The sequence below is a fragment of the Podarcis melisellensis genome (genome assembly GCF_964234715.1).
Source record: "Podarcis melisellensis genome assembly, chromosome: 5".
Lineage (NCBI taxonomy): Eukaryota > Metazoa > Chordata > Lepidosauria > Squamata > Lacertidae > Podarcis > Podarcis melisellensis.
Window position 1 is genome coordinate 54,566,301 of NC_138537.1, and position 24,827 is coordinate 54,591,127.

At 41.6% G+C, this 24,827-nt stretch overlaps 1 protein-coding gene across 1 annotated transcript; it reads left to right on the forward strand.

The window, feature by feature from the left end:
• Positions 1-3,225: 3,225 nt before the first annotated feature.
• Positions 3,226-22,101, forward strand: LOC309370637 (scavenger receptor cysteine-rich domain-containing protein DMBT1-like; the record flags this gene model as incomplete). The annotated part of the gene is made up of 13 exons (XM_081912550.1): positions 3,226-3,235; positions 7,470-7,781; positions 8,153-8,176; positions 10,200-10,511; positions 11,979-12,290; positions 13,883-13,935; positions 15,235-15,286; positions 15,606-15,917; positions 16,868-17,179; positions 17,921-18,232; positions 19,510-19,821; positions 20,303-20,614; positions 21,937-22,101. The coding sequence occupies 13 exons, from the start codon at positions 3,226-3,228 to the stop codon at positions 21,948-21,950; spliced, it is 2,649 nt and encodes an 882-aa protein (XP_081768676.1). The 3' UTR covers positions 21,951-22,101.
• Between the last annotated feature and the right edge of the window lie 2,726 nt (positions 22,102-24,827).

Here is a 24,827-nt window from a genome sequence, read left to right on the forward strand (position 1 = left end):
TACTCAGCTCCAAACCACACAGAAGCCATACTTCCTCCAGCTAATTCCATACCAGTAGAAAACATGAATTGATGCTCTTCGAGGTAGGTGTCATTACTACAGAAAAGTCATCTGGCCCATAATTTCCTGATAGTTTGCATAACCATACTTTCAGGGTGGATCTGCACCCAAATTAAAACACATCCAATGCACTTTTCAAGCACATGACATTTTCATGCATGCACACATTGTTCACTGCTACATGGCATCATAGGATGCGTTGTAGTGCACATGTTGATACAACCTAACTGCGCAACAAGGCCCAGCCCAGGTACACCCCTCAGGAATAATAAAAACACATTGACACAGAATTTTAGTTGAAAGGTTAATAGGCAAAATTTAGGCCACGACTTTATTGATTACAGAAATGTAAGTGGTATTGGCTTAGGCATTGGCAATAACTATAACTGACTCCTGCCTGCCTTTCAGGAAGTCTGAAAAGGTCTTGGGAGGTCTGTCGATGGCGACCAACTGAAGCTCACCCCGGGGTTCCTGTTGGGTCCTGGCATGGCCCTAGCCCCTCAAGCGGAGTTTGGACAAGATCCAGACCCACGGAGTCCTCTAACAGAATACCCTTGTACCTGGAGGGGCAGGTGATGGCCTCCCCTCCACTCCCCCACATCATAATAAGCCAATGCCACACGAGCCCCACGAAGAAGCACTGGTGCACTGTTTGGTGGCACGAAGTCAGATGAAGTCCTGACAACACGTCACTGCCTTTTAAAGGCCCCCACAATCACACCACCACTCTCTAATTGGCCAACAGGCCAGTGGTGCGATCGCGGGGCCAGTGCGGGCTCGGGATCATCCCCCTCTTCTCTTCATGAGTGTAATGGAGGTGCCCTGGGCCTGCACACAGTGGCAGAGCTTCATGCTCCTGCACTGGGGGGCAGAGAGCAGGTGGGGGCGGGGCTGGGGGCACGTGTCCTGGGGGCAGGGTGCCCAACGCCAGTGGGGGGGGCAGCTGCGATGGCTCCCTAATGGGATTGTGCTGCCGAGGGCGGTGCGCTCCCCCCGCACTCCTCTTCCTCCATCAGTGCCTGCGTGCAACACAGACCCTCGAATAGGAGGATCCAATTTGTGGCATAACATTGAATATGATTACATGATCAGAATAAGAATACAAGATGTTGTTGTTATTGTTGTTTCCTTTGACCACACCAGAGCTCCAACACTAGCCATTTACAAGCTCTTGGAAGCTGAATGGAGGTAGCCAGCCCCTGTTGTCCATCACCAGCCACTTGTGATCAGAAATATAGTACATCTGGCTAGATATACTTCATTCTTAACTATTATGGTTTAGAGAGATTATCCAATCATCTTTTTGTCTGTCTTTTTCTCTGTCATTCTGTGGCTGTCATTTTTGGAAGTGCAGAAGCAAATGAAGTTTTTAGATCAGATGTTTATAAACCCAAAGCCAGACACTGCTTTAGATTCGCATTAATAGCTCTGCATCACTTAGTACTGAGTCCTTTCCTGCCCTAGATAAATGGGTTCAGCATTCAAATTTGTAAAACAACAATTGAGGCACTTTGTTGCCATGAATTTGAACTCTGTAAGCACACTGAAGACAATTTCCAAATATTGTTATTGTCCCCAGTTCAATAGCTGTCAAAGCAACTCGGATATGTCTTTACTATTAACATAATTTTGACAAGCAAAGTTCACAACGCAAACACAAGAAAATACTCCAGTACATTCTTTTGACTTTTCTTCCTGGTAACAGAAGTTCAAATTTCACAGCATAGCTTTATGCTTCTAAATGCAACACAAAATTTTGTTACACATAATTCTGGTGGGAACAAATAATTTCAATGTGATCCTTTTCAACATGAAAATGTCAATCAATCCATTTTAAATTCCTTTCAAGTTTCGGAAACTGATATAATCTGCGGTCCGAAGCAACTTTGACAATGACAGAAGCAAACCTAAGCATCCTTTCTCTTCACACCTTGTTTTCTTCAGTACCTGTAGGGTGGTATTCTACAAACTCATCTTGTCAGCGTGAGCGCAATGGGATTTTCCCTGATCTTTCCGCAGATCTGTTCCAGAGGATTGGAGGAACCCTAGAATAGATTTCAGGAACACATGGGGGAAGAAGAAGGGGGCTAATTGTGCTAACAGCAATCCTTATGTAGATGGAACCCTGTCTTAGGGCTGAATTGGATACAACCCTTTATATTCATTAATGGCAAGTGATCAACTCGTAGAATAGTCTTGACCATTTTTTATTATTAGTTGATTCCATTCATTCTGAAGTGTTACCCAATTTCACTGTATTTTCATGACCTTCTGCTGCACTGTTTAGAAGTCCCCAACCATGTGTACATATGCAGTGGTACCTTGGTTTAAGAACAGCTTAGTTTATGAACAACTTGGATTAAGAACGCTGCAAACTAGGAAGTAGGTGTTTTGGTTTTTGTGAACTTTGCCTTGGTTTAAGAACATGTTCCACTTCCTGTTGAGTGTGTTCCATTTGTAAATTGAGTCCCCCATTGCTATGGGAAAGTACGCCTTGGTTTAAAAAAGCTTTGGTTTAAGAACGGACTTCCAGAACAGATTAAGTTCGTAAACCAAGGTGCCACTGTACCTGCAATTTGGACTAACACTTCATGTACCTGATGATAATATATTGGTCTTGAAGCTGCCACAAGACTTTTTTTTTTGTTTTGGGAACTGAATTATATAGTAATTCTACTCATTCCACTTTACTTTATATATATCCCTCTGAATTTTGCTTATTTTTTCTTATGTAATTATCCAGATTCCCTGTGTGCCTTTTATGCCTTGTTCTGTCCCCAGTAAGCACAAGACACTTTTGCCCAGTGGCTCTGTGTTCCATAGATTGCAGCAAAATACTGGGCAAGATTTTGCCCAGTATATTGTTTGTGTGGTTGGCTCATGGGGGGGAAACTGCCCTATGAGCTCTTGCAAATGGGAGGGAAAAGCCTGTATAAGGCTGTTTCTCATGGAGCTCAGGGCCATTTTGCCTTGAGAGCTTCCCACCCTCGGGTTACCCTTCACTGAGCAGTTATGGGTCACTGGTTGACAGGGCTGGAAAGTATTTTTCCCCTTCTCAACCTGATTGGCACTTGGCTGGCGGTTTTCCTAATTTTTCCTTCAGTGAAAGTATGTTAGGCATACTTTCTTTGTTAGGTGAAGAACGTTGCTTGCATGAAGGCGGAAATGGCATTGGGTAAGATTAACATAGTATGGGGGGCATAGGGGGCCTGAGGGGAGGATTAACCACAGTGCTCCCAAGTTCAGTGTTGAGGTATTTGCTTAGCAGGAATCTGCACCCTGGAGTCTTTGCTTGGCTTGCACCACGGCAAGGTTCAACACTGGCTGACTCTCATGGAACAGGTTTGGGGTGGTCGAAACCTGGTGGATCCATTCCATCAACATGGGTCTTGTGGAATGTTGAAGTGATCTTGGGACTAAATGCCATACCAACCCTTACCCTGCCTGCTGTTGTCAATAAAGATTTGGCCCAATTTTATCTAACCACTGTTGTACACTGTTACTATTTTGCTCCTACCTCATCTGTCTCCTGAGAAATCTCTATGTGGGACAAGAAGCTACAATTAGAACTGGATATGGAACAACTGATTGGTTCAAAATTGGGAAAGGAGTATGACAAGGCTGTATATGGTCTTCCTGCTCATTTAACTTATATGCAGAATTCCTCATGCGAAAGGCTGGGCTGGATGAATCCCAAGCCAGAATTAAGATCGCCGAAAGAAATATCAACAACCTCAGATATGCAGATGACACAACCTTGATGGCAGAAAGTGAGGAGGAATTAGATAACCTCTTAATGAGGGTGAAAGAGGAGAGTGCAAAATATGGTCAACATCAAAAAAATGAAGATCATGGCCACTGGTCCCATCACCTCCTGGCAAATAGAAGGGGAAGAAATGGAGGCAGTGAGAGATTTTACCTTCTTGGGCTCCACGATCACTGCAGATGGTGACAGCAGTCACAAAATTAAAAGACGCCTGCTCCTTGGGAGAAAGGCGATGGCAAACCTAGACAGCATCTTAAAAAGCAGGGACATCACCTTGCCAACAAAGTTCTGTATAGTTAAAGCTATGGTTTTCCCAGGAGTGAGAGCTGGACCATAAAAAAGGCTGATCGCCGAAGAATTGATGCTTTTGAATTATGGTGCTGCAGGAGACTCTTGAGAGTCCCATGGACTGCAAGAAGATCAAACCTATCTATTCTTAAGGAAATCAGCCCTGAATGCGAAAACAGGAATGCCTGGTGTGGTCTAGTCCATGGGGTCACGAAGAGTCGGACACGACTAAATGACTAAACAACAACAACAACAAAATTGGTTACATAATGTGCCTGCCTGGGCAAGTCCTTTCATGTATATAAAGGTAAAGGTAAAGGTACCCCTGCCCGTACGGGCCAGTCTTGACAGACTCTGGGGTTGTGCGCCCATCTCACTTAAGAGGCCAGGGGCCAGCGCTGTCCGGAGACACTTCCGGGTCACGTGGCCAGCGTGACATCGCTGCTCTGGCGAGCCAGAGCCGCACACGGAAACGCCGTTTACCTTCCCGCTGGTAAGCGGTCCCTATTTATCTACTTGCACCCGGAGGTGCTTTCGAACTGCTAGGTTGGCAGGCGCTGGGACCGAACAGTGGGAGCGCACCCCGCCGCAGGGATTCGAACCGCCGACCTTTCGAGCAAGTCCTAGGCACTGAGGCTTTAACCCACAAAATTGGTTACATAATGTGCCTGCCTGGGCAAGTCCTTTCATGTATATAGCAACAGTAATTAGAGTGTGTTTAACAGCAAATTAAACTCTCCACTAACCAATACCAATGAACCAAAGGATATGGAATTCTACATAATAATGTATGAACCATAGGTATTGTAATAGTAGATGCAGTTGCACTGTGTTGTACAATAACTCCCATCAGAGTCTATCAAAGGATTGGATTGGATTGATCTTTATTACGGCCATTGGCTCGTTACGCTATCAAAGGCATTTTTCGTGTCTCGTGCCAACAACAATAAGGACCACAGCAAGGTTTCATGAAAGCAATACATTCTGCCAATATTTGCATTGCATTTGACCCAAGTGATTATTATATTTTGGTTACCAGAATTGAACAAAGCATTCTGCATCTCTGGACCAGGAAACTAATTTTTAAAAACTTAGAACAACAAAATATACCATTACTGTAAGCAATTCCTTACCTGCATAAAACCACCTAAGCTACTTCCTCTAACAAAAGATAAAGTAAATATATCAAATTGCATGGCACACCCCCTTTCAGATCTTATTTCTATATATTCTGGTGCATGTCTAATCAACCTAGAAGCCAATTTGGCGAAAATGGATTCCTTGGTGCTCTTTACTTTGTTGTTACTGTTGCATGGAAGATGTCTAAGTGCATCAGGTAATATGTCTTAAACTATCAACTTTCTTTCTCTTTTCTTTTTCTTGTTCTCCCTCTCTGTAAGACCTTACAAACTGCCAGTGAATGATGGGAAGAACTTGTTGCAAGGGAACACATAAAGATGACATGGGTATTTATAGCTCCATCAAAACGCATAAGATGCTTTCAATTTTGGCATTGTGGGGGTCATTCTGGATTTGTCAAAATCCTGCCTGTTTCTGAAATATCAATAAGTTGGGAAGATACTTAGGAAATCCAACAAGGAAAGGTGGAATTAGGAATTGAAAGCAAATAAGTGCAGGATATTTCTTATGAAGAGGAACACATGGATATAATGGCTGGCAACATTATTCTATGCATGTTTACTATGGGCTCTGGTTTCCGTCACGGTGTTCCATTGTGCCAGAAGCGGTTTAGTCATGCTGGTCGCATGACCTGGAAAGCTGCCTGTGGACAAACACCGGCTCCTTCAGCCTGAAGCGAGATAAGTGCCGCACCCAATAGTTGCCTTTGACTGGACTTAACCATCCAGGGATCCTTTACCTTTACCTTTTACTATGATCAAAGAAGTCTAATTTCCAGATAAGTGTATACACAAATGCAGATGTATATACAAGCACTACTTTTAGCACACCATTGGGAATATTGGCTTTACGGGTACAATGGGGAATAAACTCAATTCAGTTCATATTTTATGGTGGACCTACCTAATTTGGGCTTTCTGAAACGATATGCAAACTAAAACACAGCTTTCCTTCGAAATGTGTACTTTTCTAAAAAAAAATGAAGAAATGTTTATGAAAATGCATATACTAAGGAAAATTAAGCACAAAATGCATATATTAGTGGAAATAGCATATATAACTGCATTCTAGTAAGAAAAATGCAGATAGGTGTGCTTAATCTATGAGCATAGAGGAATCTATTTGAATATTCATGCTAGATAAACATTCTTTCTTGTTGTCATTTTTCATCACCAGCTTCCAGAGGACCTGATATGCCAGGTACATTTTATTTTTTATTTCCACAATTCCTTTAATGTTTAAAGAAGGCATTATTAAAAGTCAGATTCTTCTATTAATCATGGCTTCTTATTGCATTTTTGAGCATGTACAGAGCCAGTTTTAAACATACTCATTGGATACTGTATGATATATATATTTTTTGTTATATACCGTGTGTGTGTGTGTGTGTGTGTATTGCATGTCACTTTGGGCACAATCACAATGATAATGATCTATTTTGAAAGACGATATGGATTTCTTAGGTTTGTCTTCTTTAAGCAAAATATATTTATCATCTGATTTTTCTAGATTTTCTGATAATGTAAATCCATTTTATGTCTGAATTAATCAGCATCACTATTAATGTAAACAGAGCATATCTAGAACATATTATAAAAGTTTGCTATAAAAGATCCTCTCAAGGGAATGTTAATGTTTGTTTAAGTTAAAAACCACTCAAAGAGCAAGAAAACCTTCATTGTGCAAGCTCTTTGTAATCTGTGTTTAAAAAATTAGAACACAAATAAAGTTTCTCTTCTGCTAAATTTCTAGAAGTAGCTTTTACAATGTAGAAATTAATAGAGAAACATTGGGAAATGGAATAAATTGCATTGTGAATACAGTCTATATATTTATGGACATAACTCTGTGTTTGTATAATTTATAACTAAATAACTGGGTGTTTTTAAATCATCCACACCTTCTATAGGATCAGATATGTAAACCAGGTACATTTTATTTCTTATTTGCCAAATTATTTGAATAATTTTTTCTGTTATATGCTTGGATATGTACAAAACACTGTGCTCAGCAGAATGCTCTGAAATTCTAAATATTTAAAATGTATCTTCCCAGAAATTATCATGATTTATTCAGTTTGGTTTCTGACCATGAAACATATCTTAAGAAATTAATGTTTGTTTTAATGTGTGTACTTTACAATTGGGGGGGGGGGAACCAAGTGTTTAGAGCAGAAAATATTGCTTCTAGAAGGATGTTGTTGTATTGTTCAAAGATGCTTTCTTGAGACTGGTCAATGGAACCAACAGATGTGAAGGCCGGCTTGAAGTCTACCACCAAGGAAACTGGGGGACAGTCTGCGATGATGATTGGGACATAAATGATGCACAGGTTGTCTGCAGACAGCTTGGATGTGGATTGGCTCTATCGGCAAGAGGAAGTGCCTATTTTGGCCAAGGCACTGGCAATATTCTCCTGGATGATGTGAGGTGCAGAGGGAATGAAACTTCTCTTGAGCAGTGCTCCCACAGAGGATGGAAAATCCATAACTGTGTCCATGTAGAAGATGCTGCTGTGATCTGCTCAGGTACTCCTTTGTTATGTTCTTCATTAGACGTTTCTGTTCTTTCTAATCCTACAAGTCTACTCAATTTCTGAACAACTGATAGTCAAAGTTAGTTACTGTTTCCTGATAGCATATTACAGGTAATCTAGATTAAAAGGTTGTGTCAGTCTGAGAAATTCTCTTTACTTATATCTGACTGAAATATGCTCAGGTTAAATAGAGAGAGATCAGATACATGTTATTCATTTTATTTTTGGTAGGTTAGTCCAGGAAGAATGTCCTTTTTTCATTCCAGGCAGTGGCCTGCTTGCTACATGCATGAAAACTTCAATCAGAGTTCTATTTTGTTTTAAATGAAACAATGTAAAATGTATCATATTTATTATTTACAGGTAATAGAGAACCGGAAAAACTCGGTAAGTTTAATTTTTTATTAATTCATTAGAACTACTTGGAAACTACACTTCAGATGAAATGCCAATAGCAAGCTTGTTGAAATCCTAATATTAGTAGAGTTGAACACTTACACCAGGAACCTGTGGCCTTCCACATATTGCTGGAATTCAGTGCTCAACAGCCCCTGCCAGCAAAGCCAATGGTCAGGGATGGTGGGAGATGTAGTCCAACAACATTTGGAGGGCTACAGGTTCCCTATCCATGACTAACAGCAACCTTGGTTTCAGCCATCTGGTGAATGCAAATATCAACACAACACACATTTAAATGAATCTGTTTCCTGAATTCTCATTTATTGACTGTCCATATCCACACCATGCCTTTAAATTCCTTCCAACCTTCCTAGGATTTCCTAGAAAATCATGACTGTTAAAGTTCCATAAATGTGCTTTAAAAATTCTTGTTCATGAACTTGGTTTTGTGAAGCATCACAAGATCTGCTTCTTGGATATAAATGTGTTTTACCTGTGAAAGTTCATTTCAGCAATGCCGCTTAGTGACATTGTGTCAAGCTGTAGCACTGTGTGCAGACAAGGTATGGCAGTGCATGAGAAGAGCAGCATTTGGACTAATTTATGTCACCCTAAACCATCCATGAAGACAATGAAATTTAATTTGTGATGTGTTCATTAATGTGGGTAGGGGAGTAGAATCCAACACAGTTCAGCCCTGAGAATTCTCATTCTGTGCTTCCAATTCATTTAAATTGGTTATGAAGATCAATCTGAGATCCAGTATGATTATTCTGAGCTACAACAGTGAGGTTATATGATGCTTGTGATTTGAGGACCCAATCCCCGCTTGGTGGAATAAATACACCTGGACACAGTGTATAAGGTTAATGGGTGAGAAAAGGCCACAACTTTATTGATTACAGCATGTGAGAAGGTATTGGCTTAGGCATTGGACCACGGAAGATTTGACTCCACCCACTCGGAGAGGGGTGAGTCTAACGAGGGGTTAACCACCAGTCGGTGGAGGCTGTTGATGCTAATACAACTATAAGCTCTCCCCTGATGTCACCGAGGGTCGTGCCATGGCCCCCCGCCACACAGGCATCGGACAGGATCCACGACCGCCAGATTCCTTTAACGGAATACCCAAAATTGAAGGGGTAGGTGATGACCACACCTTGCCCTTCCACACAGCAATAACACATTCCAATGCCTAACCGCCAAATACCAAGGAAGTTGTGACGATTGCTACGAGGTAGGTGAAAAAAACCAAAAGGCCGGTGCCAATTTGCCAGTTGGAAAAAATTCCTGCCAGGCCCCCTGGGCAACCTGGGCGACCAACCATAGGTCCATAGCAAGGTCAAGAGAAAGCTAAGCCCTAAAAGGAGTGGTGGGTGGGTGACTCGAGGCGAAAAGGTGAGCGCAATGGGCAGAATGACTGGCACAGCTGCATTTGAGCAGCAAACCATGCCCCCACCAAGCCCCCCGGTTGGGTGCTCAACAGGGGGCTTGACGCGCCAGCCATGTGAGTGGGGCAGGGGGCAGAACGCCCCCTGCATGACACGGGAATCATCTCCCGCTCACAACACCTCCCCTCCGAAAGGAGGAGAGGCCTTTCATAATCCACTCTAATAAATCCATGAAGTTCCATTCCTGATGCAATACAATAAATATATTTTGGAGACAGTATGAACCTGGAGGGTAGACACTTGCATTCTCAAATCAGCTCTTTTGGTCCTCCAGGTACTATCTACTTAAATAGACGAAGATTCAATCTTTCTCTCTCCTAAAATGCATATCAGTCGATCTCCTTTTTGACACTGTGCAAAATATTGAAGTAGGTCTTTTCAGGGTGGGATGCAGTCCATGGACCATGACTTAACCACCACTGCTTTAGTTTATATCTTCCTAGAGATAGGAAGGGCCTTGTTTATTAGAGTCTTATTATGCAATCTAATCTGTTTTCTCCTCATGAAATTCTTGAGAACAGAAACTGATTTCTAATGGATACTCTTTTTATTGTTCAAAGACGGGTCCTTGAGACTGGTCAATGGAACCAACAGATGTGAAGGTCGCCTTGAAGTATACCACAGAGGAAATTGGGGAACAGTCTGTGATTATGGTTGGGACATAAATGATGCACACGTTGTATGCAGACAAATTGGATGTGGATGGGCTCTGTCAGCTACAAAAGGCACCCATTTTGGCCAAGGCTCTGGCAATATTCTCTTCGGTGGTGTGCAGTGTGGAGGATACGAAACTTCTTTTGGGTATTGTCCCCATCACAATTTGGAAATTCATAATTGTGGCCATCAGGATATTGCTGGAGTCATTTGCACAGGTGCACTTTTCTTCTTTCATTTTATTCCTAAATGTCTGTTTAATTTCTGAATGACTGGTGATCAGTTGTAAAGGAATAAGTGTTTCTCACATCCACATTGTTTAGCATGTGTGGTTTAGATTAGTGTATCAATTGGCCAGTTAATGTATCTTACATATATCTAAGTGTAGTCTCTTTTATTCTGTCTATCAAAACATTATCAGTTGCTTAGCATCCCAAGTTTGGATAGGTTATTTTTTATTATTTTAGAAATGTGGAGCCAACTGACGATTCCCAGGTAAGATCCACCCTCTGTTGTGTGGGCAGGGTGGTCCCTCCCCCTACCTGGCCAATCCCCTGGTAACGCCTCCCCAAGCGGGATTGGGCAATTGGCTGAGGTCGGCGGAGACCTCCAGGAATCCAGCCTGGGGAGGGCGAAGCCAGCCTGTACTGCCAGGAGCCGCATGGGATCCAGGGGGCTGTGCGCGACCACGCAAAAGGCACCCCCCATATTCATTATAAAATAATAAAGAATTCCATAACCACCACTCTTCTAATAAACTACCCCATTGCATTGTGTTGAAATCTTACTCCTGAACACTGAGGAGCAGTTATTCAGTTGTTATGAGGAGCATACTTTGAAGGGGGCTGGAAAAAATCCACTGTTGCACTAATCACCAGTTGGGTTGTTCTGGAACTTAGTATGTCTCTTTTTATTTCAAAGATACAAACTTGCAATCAGCTAGTCAATTTGTCTGACACCTCAAGATATAGCACCCATTCAATGAGTATAAGCAGAAGCAGAATTATAGGATATACTCTATTTCCATGTGCAAACTGAGTCGAGACAAGATATTCACCTATCTAAAACAATTCGATAGCTAGGGTGTATGATGCGTTTGACCAAACTGCGGGAGGCAGTGGAAGACAGGAGTGCCTGGCGTGCTCTGGTCCATGAGGTCACGAAGAGTCGGACACGACTAAACAACAACAACAACAACAGGGTTATGATATTTCATAGTTTCCACAGAATATATATCTGTATATCTATTCTCTCCAACACCTAACTTCTTCAAAATTAAGTAGGATGCTAATTCTGAAAATTTAACAATGATCGCTAATACGAGTTGTCTGCAAGTTTAGGAGCTGTACAAAAGAGATGGTTTTAATCAAAATTAGTCAAGGATACAATTCAAATCAATAGGAACTAATCTAACTATGACTAATTTAAGTTCTCTTCATTTTGCAATCCAAGTAAGATAGGTAAGTCTGGAATCCAACCCACTATGTGCAACACACCCTTCTGAAAATTAATATAGTACCTGTAAATTAACTGTAAATTAATAGTTTAGTTTATATCTATATTTTCCCAGAGAGTTTAATGATTCCTTAGAGCCTTGCAGTGAAATGCAACAAGGATAAGAAATATTTTTCTCCTTGAGATCAGAAAGCATAGCTTCTAAAACAAAGTTAATTTATTGTTCAAAGATGCTGTATTGAGACTGGTCAATGGAACCAACAGATGTGAAGGCCGTCTTGAGGTATACCACAGAGGAAGTTGGGGGACAGTCTGTGATGATGGTTGGGACATAAATGATGCACACGTGGTCTGCGGACAAGCTCTGTGTGGCAGGGCTCTATTAGCTACAACAAACGCCCGTTATGGCCAAGGCTCTGGAAATATTCTCCTGGATGATGTGCAGTGCAGAGGAAATGAAACTTCTCTTGAGCAGTGCTCCCACAGAGGATGGAAAATCCATAACTGTGTCCATGTAGAAGATGCTGGTGTCATCTGCACAGGTGTACTCTTCTTTTTTCCTTTTTAAAAAGATGGTTTTATACATATATGTATGTTTAATGTCTGAATGACTGGAGATCAGTTGTAAAGGAACCAATGCTTCTTTCTAATTTTAGCATTTATGATTCAGATGAGAGCAATATTTTCATTTTTTTTCTTGCTTATATCTAAATGAAATATCCTCAGGTTAAGTGACAGGTGTCCATAGGAACATAGGAAGCTGCCTTACACCAAGTCAGACCATTGGTCCACCTAGCTCATTATGATCTATGCTGACTTGCAGTGGCAACCCAAGGTTTCTGAAAGTGGACTTGCCCTGACCTACCTGGAGATGCTGGAGATTGAAATAGATTTTTCTGCAAGCAAGGCAGATGCTCTACCACTGCAGCTCTACCAATGGCTCTACCATTGAACTGCCGCCATTCCCCACACAGTGATGTCATGGATGAAATCCATGTATCAGCAAATTTGCAGTTTCTTCTAATGTCCCAGAACTAAGTTATTTTTCTGCTGGGAGCATGTCCATATCTGAAAGGTTTCCTGCGCTGATCATCAGGGAGGGAAGGGTGATGAGAACTAAATACACTCCACTTTCCCCTCCCCAGAGGAGTATGTGCTTAAAGCTAAGGTTGTGATTCAAGAACCCGATCCCCGCTTGGGGGAATAAAAACACGTGGACACAGTGTATACAAGGTTAATGGGCAAGAAAAGGCCACAACTTTATTGATTACAGCATGTGAGAAGGTATTGGCTTAGGCATTGGACCACGGAAGATTTGACTCCACCCACTCGGAGAGGGGTGAGTCTGCGGAGGGGTTAACCACCAGTCGGGGGAGCCTGTTGATGCTAATACAACTATAAGCTCTCCCCTGATGTCACCGAGGGTCGTGCCATGGCCCCCCACCACACAGGCATCGGACAGGATCCACGACCGCCGGATTCCTTTAATGGAATACCCAAAATTGAAGGGGTAGGCGATGGCCACACCTTGCCCTTCAACACACCAACACATTCCAATGCCTAACCGCCAAATACCAAGAAAGTTGTAACGATTGCTACGAGGTAGGCGAAAAAAACCAAAAGGCTGGTGCCAATTTGCCAGTTGGAAAAAATTCCTACCAGGCCACCTGGGCAACCTGGGCGACCAACCATAGGTCCATAGCCAGGTCATGAGAAGAGCTAAGCCTAAAAGGGAGTGGTGGGTGGGTGACACAAGGCGAAAGGTGACCGAATGGGCAGGATGGCTGGCGCGGCTGCATTTGAGCAGCAAACCACGCCCCCACCAAGCCCCCTGGTTGGATGCCCAGCCGGGGGCGTGGCGCGCCAGCCATGTGAATGGGGCAGGGGGCAAAACGCCCCCTGCGTGACGTGGGAATCGTCTCCCGCTCACAACACCTCTCCTCCAGAAGGAGGAGAGGCCTTTTTGGTTAGAGATGAAGAACCATGTGTTTTGACTGATCTAGATTAGGGCATTTAATATCTATATCTATATATCTATATCTATATCTATATCTATCTATATCATCTATATCTATATCTATATCTATATCATCTATATCTATATATAACAGTGTATCATGTTTGTTATTTACAGGCAATAAAGAACCAAGAAGACCATGTAAGTTCACATTCTTGATAACTTTATTAGTTCAACATACCTTGATCCAGCAAAGGAAATAATTATCAATCTCATGTTGTGATTAAGTCTGCACCAGTTTGATTTTCTCATAGGGTAGGGGATTCAATGTCTTTGTTCTATTAATTTGTGCTTTTATCTTGTATTTTTATCTTGTGAACCGGCCTGAGATGTTTGTATGAAGGGTGGTATATAAATTTAATAAATAATAATAATAATTCAATCTAACCTTAAAGGCCAATTTAGAATAATAGAATTGTAGAGTCGGAAGGGGTCTTTAGGATCATCAGATCCAACCCCCTGCAGTGCAGAATTATGCAGCTGTCCCATATGGGGATCAAACCCACAGCCTTGGCATTATCAGCACCAAGCGCCAACCAACTAAGCTATCCAGGCTGACTTAATTAATTTGTACTTTTCAAAACACTACACAAACCAAAACAACCATCCTTTTATATTCAAGCTTCTCCAAATCGTGGAGTGCAATTTTCCAACCAAGTACTTTGTACAAAAATACATATACTTAGATAAGTGTGTGCATAGAAATGCCTATATTAGCAATCACACACACAGCATACAGAAATGTGTTATTTTAGGGGACGTTGCTTTGCAACAATGTGTGCATTAGGGAAAGTTTAATACAAGCATGCATATTAGAAATTTGCAGTAAAATAGTGGTGAATTTTCCTAAGAACTTTCCTTTTTTTCCATTGCAAACTGATGTGGAAATGTGGAGAACGATAAATATTAGGAAAATATTGGTGGATGTGGAAGTGAATATGGTAAAGATGGCACATGAAAGTGGATTTGTGGGCATCTACCGCATCACCCACATATTCCACCTGATTGTGAAGGTTGCCCTGGGTTTAGGTGACATGTTTCCTCCTTCCTTTGCTACCCATGATCTCCTCAAAACCTGCAGAAGGGTTGCTGGGCATTTTTACCACAGTGTGAAGGGCAATAGGCCATTATGGAAGAAGCAAGCAGGGTTGGGGATGTGGACATTGCCTCCCAGATTGTGGTTGTCCTCAAGCTATTCCTGGAGGCCAATGAGACCAAATCAGGCACCAAATCAGATTGCAGGGAAGATTTCATTGAACTGATATGGATCATGCATATTCTAATAGTATCCTCAGCAACCAAAGTAATGTAGCAAATCCTTAAATAACAACAACTGTAAAAATTACTTAATTATTGGTTGTGTGTGTGTGTGTGTATAAAATCAGTGCTAAAAGGAAATGACTTTTTATCATTTTTCACAGCTACCAGACGTCTTCAACTGAGTAGTAAGTTTTATTTCTTGTTTGTAGGGATCAGCAAGAAATTCATTTAATGTTGGGATCCATGTATTTTCTCCAAACAGTTTGAAATATATAGAAATAAAACATCTCATAATTTTGAATGTTAGTATAAAATTATATTAGGGTGATGGACCTAATCCCTTAGATACCTCATGCAGTTTGTGTAATTCATGATTCCTCCAGCAACTTTGTTTGGAAATGGTTTTATAAAATCCTTTTGAAATTTGAGGTTAAGCCCAAGTAACAGCAATGCGGGAAGGAGCTGGGTCACAAAGTAATTTCATACTATCAGATTCCAAAAGGAATATGTCCATGGCTTTGAACAGTTTCGCAATGCAAAATTTAGTCTTCAGATTGAAAAGTTTTCTCTCTCCCCAAAGGACCTCTCTTACGGTTGGTTAATGGAAGCAACAGGTGTGAAGGTCGCCTTGAAGTATATCACGATAGAACCTGGGGGACTGTCTGTGATGATCTTTGGAGCATGAATGATGCACATGTGGTCTGCAGAGAGCTTGGATGTGGACCAGCTCTGTCAGCACCAGGAAGTGCCCGTTTTGGTCAAGGCTCGGGCAGCATCCTCCTGGACAATGTGGAGTGCACAGGAAGTGAAGCTTCCCTGCTTCAGTGTTCTCACGCAGGTTGGGGCACACATAACTGTGGTCATGGTGAAGATGCCAGTGTCATCTGCTCAGGTATTCCTAGGCTCGGCTAATCTAGCTTCCCAATAGATCAAATGCAGTTTTCCAATCTTTGTAGACTCCTTTGGGAAACATATACTGTAGTAGAATTATTAAAGAAAATATCCACCACAATCTCCAGTTTTAATTAAAATTTGAATTAGGTGGTCTATTATTAATAAAAGTTTATTTCCTTCAAGGTGCATGTTTGGTGAGGTATACAAAGTTTCAGATGTTGGACCAATCTGAACAGCACATTTAAAGCAGTATCATATCACTTTGAGCACTCAGGTTTCCCTGCGCCCCCCAAAAAAACTATGAACTGTAGTGCTGAGACCACTAGTCTCCTTACAAAGCTATAATTCCCTGAGTTACCTGAGAAAGGGAGATTGACTGTTAAACCAGCATAGAATTGTAGTTCTGTTAATATATATATACATAGATGAATGATTTCATACTGCCCAAGGTTTTCACACCAAAAACCAGGATGTGCTTCTTCCAGGAAGTGCTCCCAGGTGAGTCATGTGACCCACACCTTACTCTCACCCTGGGGAAAAATTGTTTTTTCTGGGCGGGAGCACAGTGCAAGAGTGCAGTGCCCAAAATGGCTACCGCAATCTTGTGTAGAAAAAATGGGATGTCCCTTTTGGCTGTGGCACTTAACAGGTATTTGATTGCCTAACATTGAAGTTTAAGACAAGATTATACTTGGCCCTGGGACATAGTATTTGTGTAATTTATGTTATTCATGATTCTTTCAGCAACATTGTTCAGAAATGGACTTAAGAAATTCACCTTGAAATTTAAAGGAAAGTCCGGGTAATGGAATTGCTAGAGGAAGCTGAGTCACCAAGCATTTTAATATCATCAAAACCAGTTGTGTTTAGTGTCCATTGGATTGACCAGTTTTCCGACGCAGAGTTTGTCTTGTTTATATAACATTTATTTTTTTGTATGTCCCAAAGAACATTACTTGAGGTTAGTTAATGGAAGCAACAGGTGTGAAGGTCGCCTTGAAGTATATCATGACAGAAGCTGGGGGACTGTCTGTGATGATATTTGGAGCCTGAATCATGCACACGTTGTCTGCAGTGAAATTGGTTGTGGACCAGCTCTTTCGGCACCAGGAAGTGCACACTTTGGTGAAGGCTCAGGCCACATCCACCTGGACAATGTGGAGTGCACAGGAAGGGAATCTTCCCTGCTTCGTTGTTCTCATACAGGTTGGGGAACACATAACTGTAACCATCGTGAAGATGCCAGTGTCATCTGCTCAGGTATTCTAGACTGGGCTAGTCTAGCCAATAGTTCAAATGCAGTTTTTCAATCTTTGTAAACTTCTTTGGGAAACATATAATGGAATTATTAAAGAAAATATCCACCACAATTAATTAATCATGAATTAGTCTGTCTTTAATAAAATTTAATTTCCTTCATAGTTTGTGCTTGGTACGGTATAAAACGTTTAAGATGTAGGGCCCATCTGCACTGTACATTTAAAGCATTATAATACCACTTGTTGCATGCCTGGCTCACATATATATATATCCTGGGAACTGTAGTGCTGAGACCACTAGTGTCCTCACAAGGTGATGATTCCCTGAGTTACCTGATAAGGTAGAGTGATTATTAAACCAGCATGGAATTGTAGCTTTGTTAATATACATAGAAATGAATGATTTCTGAACATTGAAGTTTAATATAAGAATGTGCTTGGTCATGGGACATAACCACTTAGATACCTAATGCATTTTAATATCATCAAAACCCAAGATGCAATTGTGTCTAATTCATGATTCCTCCAGCAACATTGTTCAGAAATGGACCTATGAAAATCACTTAGAAATTTAAGGGAAGTACAGAAAACAGAATTGCTAAAGCAGCTGAGTCACCAAGCATTTTCATATCACTAGATCTCAAGATGCAGTTGTGCTAAGTGCCCATTGTGTTGACCAGTTTTCCAATGCAGTGTTTCATTGTCTTGTTTATAAAATATTTATTTTTTGCATATTCCAAAGAACATCCCTTGCGATTAGTTAATGGGAGAAACAGGTGTGAAGGTCGCCTTGAAGTATATCATGATAGAGCCTGGGGGACTGTCTGCGATGATATTTGGAGCATGAATGATGCACATGTGGTCTGCAGAGAGCTTGGATGTGGACCAGCTCTGTCAGCACCAGGAAATGCTCGCTTTGGTCAAGGCTCAGGCAGCATCCTCCTGGACAATGTGGAGTGCACAGGAAACGAATCTTCCCTGCTTCACTGTTCTCACAGAGGTTGGGGAACACATGACTGTGGTCATCAGGAAGATGCCAGTGTCATCTGCTCAGGTACTCCTAGGCTAGGCTAATTTAGCTCGCTAATGCAATCAAGGGAATAGGGTGGGTCCTGAGAATACAAATCAGGGTAAAGAGGCACTTGCTGAAACCTGAATATTGACAGTGACAGGCACACCTCTGTAAGGAAGGAATTCCCCAACACAGAGGCTACCAGAGACAGTGCCCTCTTTTGTGCAACCAGCACCCCAAGATTTTGAGGGTAGTGGAACTACCAAGAGGCCCCATCTGGCAATCTTAATACCTGGGTGAGTATGTAAGGAAGGAAGTGTTGTCTCAGGTTTTGTGGCCAGACACTTTTAGGATTTTAAAGTTTAATGTGGGCCAATTTTGGTCAAGGCTTTGGCAACATCCTCCTGGACAATGTACACTGCATAGGAAGCGAATCTTCCCTGCTTCGTTGTTCTCATACAGGTTGGGAAAAACGTAACTGTAACCATCGTGAAGATGCCAGTGTGATCTGCTCAGGTATTCTAGACTAGGCTAATTTGGCAATAGCTCAAATGCAGTTTTTCAATCTTTGTAAACTTCTTTGGGAAACATATAGTGAAATTATTAAAGGAAATATTCACCCAATTTCCAGTTTTAATTAAACATGAATTAGTCTGTTATTAATACAAGTTAATTTCCTTCATAGTTTGTGCTTGTTGAGGTATAAAATGTTTAAGATGTAGGGCCCATCTGCACTGTACATTTAAAGCACTATAATACCACTTGGTGCATTTCTGGCTCTCATATATATATATATATATATATATATATATATATATATATATACATATATATATATATATATATATATATATATATATATATATATATCCTGAGAACTGTAGTGCTGAGACCACTAGTGTCCTCACAGATTAATGATACCTGAGTTACCTGAGAAGGTAGAGTGATTATTAAACCAGCATGTAATTGTAGCTCTGCTAATATACATAGAAATGAATGATTTCCAAATATTGAAGTTTAGCATAAGAATATGTTTGGCATGGGACACAACCACTTAGATACCTAATGCATTTTAATATCCTCAAAACCCAAGATGCAGTTGTGTCTAATTCATTATTCCTCCAGCAACATTGTTCAGAAATGGATCAATGAAGTTCACTTGGAAAACACCATTGCTAAAGCAGCTGAGTCACCAAGCATTTTCATATCACTAGATCTCAAGATGCAGTTGTGCTAAGTGCCCATTGTGTTGACCAGTTTTCCAATGCAGTGTTTCATTGTCTTGTTTATATAATATTTATTTTTTGCATATTCCAAAGAACATCCCTTGCGATTAGTTAATGGAAGAAACAGGTGTGAAGGTCGCCTTGAAGTATATCATGATAGAGCCTGGGGGACTGTCTGCGATGATATTTGGAGCATGAATGATGCACATGTGGTCTGCAGAGAGCTTGGATGTGGACCAGCTCTGTCAGCACCAGGAAATGCTCGCTTTGGTCCAGGCTCAGGCAACATCCTCCTGGACAATGTGGAGTGCACAGGAAACGAATCTTCCCTGCTTCACTGTTCTCACAGAGGTTGGGGAACACATGACTGTGGTCACCAGGAAGATGCCAGTGTCATCTGCTCAGGTACTCCTAGGAATTCCCCAACACAGAGGCTACCAGAGACAGTGCCCTCTTTTATGCAACCAGCACCCCAAGATTTTGAGGGTAGTGGAACTACCAAGAGGCCCCATCTGGCAATCTTAACACCTGGTTGAGTCTGTAGGGAAGGAGGTGTTGTCTCAGGTTTTGTGGCCAGACTCTTTTAGGATTTTAAGAATTAATGTGAACACCTTCAGTTGGGCCTGGAAACAAACTGGAAGCCAATGCAGCTTTTTAGAACAGAGTTTTAAAGGTAACCCCAAAAAAGGAACCTGGATGGTGCAATTGATTGACATTTCTGAGAGCTCTTCACAGGCTTCGTCATGGATAAAACATTGTATTATTCTAATCTGTAAGTTATCAAAGGATAGAGTGCAGTCATCAAATCATCCCTGTCTCTTGACCAGTTTTGCAATGTCAAGTTTTAATTTCTTGTTGTAAAAAGGGTTTTTTATATTTCCCAAAGAAACGCCCTTGCGATTGGTTGATGGAAGTACCAAGTGTGAAGGTCGTCTTGAAGTATATCACAACAGAACCTGGGGGACTGTCTGTGATGATATTTGGAACCTGAATCATGCACATGTGGTCTGCAGAGAGCTTGAATGTGGACCAGCTCTGTCGGCACCAGGAAGTGCCCGTTTTGGTCAAGGCTCAGGCAACATCCTCTTGGACAATGTCCAGTGCAAAGGAAATGAAACTTCCCTACTTCATTGTTCTCACGCAGGTTGGGGCACACATAACTGTGGTCATCATGAAGATGCCAGTGTCATTTGCTCAGGTATTATTTAAGAACTCTAGCCATCCTTATTAAAGGAATTCAGTCTCTAAATCTGTATAGATTTCTCTGGGGAAATGGGTGTTGCAAAGCAAAAACCCATCGAAATGGTACCTTTGAAATATTTAAAACAATCCAAAATGGAAAAATACTCCTTAGCCTGCTGCATTGGCAAAATTCTACCCGTTCCAAAACATTTAATGCAAAAGAAAAGCTCTTGGTAGCTGCCTTCACAAAGATCAAAAAGTTGTCACACTCAGTCTTCTGCCTGGGCCTGGAATCTTCTGTCAAGTGGGCTTGCCAAAGGTACTTGAAACCCTCTGGGGTTGGTTTGATTGGACCAATGGTAGTAGAGGAATGAGCATGTCACCAATTTCCCTGTCCTGTTCCTTGATCTAAATCACCTATCGTAAAACTGCTGTTAGCCTGCAAGGGGCGGGAGAATACATGTACTGGGTGGTATATGTATATGTATATATGTATATATGTGTGTAAATGTGTGTACATGCGCATTCTCTCTCTCTCTCTCTCTCTCTCTCTCTCTCTCTCTCTCTCTCTTTCTCACACAAACGTGTGTGTGTGTGTGTGTGTGTGTGTAGAGGTCTTATGAGTGCCAGCATGTCCCCTTGGCTTGGTTTCCTTGGACTTCAAGTCACTGGAGGTAGATTATGTTTTCTGTGAACATGAGGTCCTCAGGATTAATTCACTCACATATTGACTCCTCTGTTGGGTTTCCAGAGGAGAGGGGCTTCCTAACACATAGAACTTGATCCAGTGCAGAAAGTAAAAATAGGCTTCTGTGTCTCTTTTTCAGTTCCAGTCTCCAAGACTGACTGCCCTTTGTTTGCTTTCACACCGACAAACCTTGCTTATGCTGCCTCCAGGCATAATTTCCTCTCTCTTGAATGCATATCAGGAAAATGGGGAGGACTTGGAGTCCAAAGCCTACCTCGCTCTATTCCAGACTCTCCCAAAAACATCCTCTTTTTGCATTCTCCAACACCAGAGAACCACCAGCAGACCTTTCTGCCACTGCTGTAGAGAGTCAGTCATAGGAGGATCTCCCTGTCCAAAGGTCAACCTCTCCACCAGTAGAAAGTGAGTCAGACAAAATCCTATGGCCCCTGGGATACTGTCCTCAGTGCAGCAGCCTCAATATTTTAACATTATAAATTCAAACTGTTAAGATAGTTTATGTGAAAATCCTGAGATTTTTCACATCCTTTGTCTAAACAAAATCTGTCTAGACAAAATCTTCCAGAAAATCTGCTGTTTCACACCTGTTTTAGTCATTCATGGCATTATTTGTTTATTCTTTTCTTCAGGACGGACTTCATAATTCCCATTTGAAAATTAAGATGTGAGCACACTGGTACTTTTGATACACCTATTGTCTCTGGTTGATCTTGCAGACCGCCACTTCAGAATGCCAAAATTAATTGATTCATGGGCGACTTTAATCAGGTTTCTATCAGCTCTGAGCATACTGATTGTGCAATTATTAGCCTTTAAATAAAATCATTTCATAAATATATGTTTTAGTTCTCTGTAGTAATGGAAGACTCTCCATTTCATATTTCATATTCACAACTGGTGTGCAACAAGAACGCATTGCTATAGTTCCTGCTGGGTGTTGTTGTTTCTGTCACACTTTTCACTGTGCACACTGGTTTGCAATGTTCATCTCACAACAACCACTTGAGATGAGCTAGACTGAGAGACTGATTTGGCCAAAAATTGCTACTGAGCCTTTTTAGCTGAGCAGGAACCATTGCCCTCAAACCATAGGACCCTACACAAGTTCAGTGTAATGGGAAGGGCTCCAGCCAGAACACTTAAACATTGCTCTGTCCAAGGTGCTGATATGACTCTGCCTTACCTGATTGAGACCATAAGTGGCTCAGTCACAGACCACTTACCCCATGAGCCTCTAACTTGGCCTTTTATACAATGCAACCCTTTTAAAATGATCTCATCCTTCATGTGCCTGGATATTCTCCCTTTTATTTTTACTGCATTGTGTCCAATATGAGGCATGCAGGAAAAGGGGGAATCAGCCATTGGTGTCCATTCTGCTGAGACACAGACACTGCTGGGTTGCAATGTTTATAGTAGTAGTAGTAGTAATAGTAGTAGTAGTGGTAGTAGTAGTAATTTATTATTATTTATACCCTACCCATCTGGCTGGATTTCCCCAGCCACTCTGGACAGCTTCCAACAAAATAATAAAATTACAATAATCCATCAAACATTAAAAGCTTCCCTAAACAGGGCTGCCTTCAGATGTCTTCTAAAAGTCTGGTAGTTGTTGTTCTCTCTGGCCTCTGGTGGGAGGGCATTCCACAGGACAGGCGCCACTACCAAGAAGACTCTGCCTGGTTCCCTGTAACTTGGCTTCTCGCAGTGAGGGAACCACCAGAAGGCCCTCGGCGCTGGACCTCAGTGTCCGGGCAGAATTATGGGAGTGGAGATGCTCCTTCAGGTTATACTGAACCGAGGCCGTTTAGGGCTTTAAAGGTCAGCACCAACACTTTGAATTGTGCTCAGAAACGTACTGGGAGTCAATGTAGGTCTTTTAAGACCGGTGTTATGTGGTCTCACAGTGTTATGAAGCACTCACCCTTCTGTTTTTCTACTGAATCATGGGTAGCCAAATGGCCCCCTCCTGATGTTGTGGACTGCAATTCCCATCAGCCCCTACCAGCATGCCAAGGAGCAGAGCCAGTGATACTGAATCAGTGAAGACCATGCATTGTTATCTATGACCTAAAATAAATTATTGGTGCACTGGGAGATAGCATAGATGACCTTAAGATTTCAGCCCTATATTCACTTACATGGAAGTAAGTTCCATTGAACTCAATGAGTCTTACTTCTCTTCTGGGTATACATATATAGGATTGTGGAGATTTTCTAATAGGAACATACTGTGGAGCAACCTACTGCTCTTCCAGCTAACAAAGCATCGTCCACATGTACTCAATAGCTCACATTTATACATTTGTTGTTGTTGTTTAGTCGTTTAGTCATGTCCGACTCTTCGTGACCCCATGGACCAGAGCACGCCAGGCACTCCTGTCTTCCGCTGCCTCCCATAGTTTGGTCAGACTCATGCTGGTAGCTTCAAGAACACTGTCCAACCATCTCGTCCTCTGTTGTCCCCTTCTCCTTGTGCCCTCAATATTTCCCAACATCAGGGTCTTTTCCAGGGAGTCTTGTCTTCTCATGAGGTGGCCAAAGTATTGGAGCCTCAGTTTCAGGATCTGTCCTCCCAGTGAGCACTCAGGGCTGATTTCCCTAAGAATGGATAGGTTTGATCTTCTTGCAGTCCATGGGACTCTCAAGAGTCTCCTCCAGCACCATAATTCAAAAGCATCAATTCTTCGGCGATCAGCCTTCTTTATGGTCTACACATTTATACATAGCACTAGAAATTTACTAAGCGCTTTGGAAAAGAAATCAAATTCTTCATACAACATGGCTTACAGATAAGAGACCCCTAATTTCATTTCTACACACTGATGGCCCAGCACTAAGCCATTCTTAAAATATGAATAAGGGGAGGAAAAGGAAATATTATTTCTAATTTTCTGGATTTCTTAGGGCCCCTGTGTAAATAGTTTTTCTAGGGCTGAACAATGCCACCTTGTGGACACTTAAACTAATGAGAGCAACAGGAGACAAGACTAGTCTTGTATTACTAGATCTTAACTCTTGTTGTCAAGCCCCTGTACTGGTGCTTGTATGGTGGGAAAGGGGATCCACACACACACTATCTTACAGGTAAAACAAAAGAAACAACTAACACTCTACATATCCAGGAAAAATCTAATCAATACACTTCCCTCTTCCATTTTCTAGATTTAAAAAAAAACCCTAACTCTGTTACAGATAGGTAGCCGTGTTGGTCTGCATAGTCAAAACAAAAAAAATTCCTTCCAGTAGCACCTTAAAGACCAACTAAGTTAGTTCTTGGTATGAGCTTTCGTGTGCATGCACACTTCTTCAGATAGGCAACCTGTGTATCTGAAGAAGTGTGCATGCACACGAAAGCTCATACCAAGAACTAACTTAGTTGGTCTTTAAGGTGCTACTGGAAGGAATTTTTTTTGTTTTGACCTAACTCTGTGTTGACTTGTTTCCTCTCACACCTGGTTATGCTCCCAAACCAGAATATATTGAAGATCAATATATGTTTCAAGCATCAATTTGCATG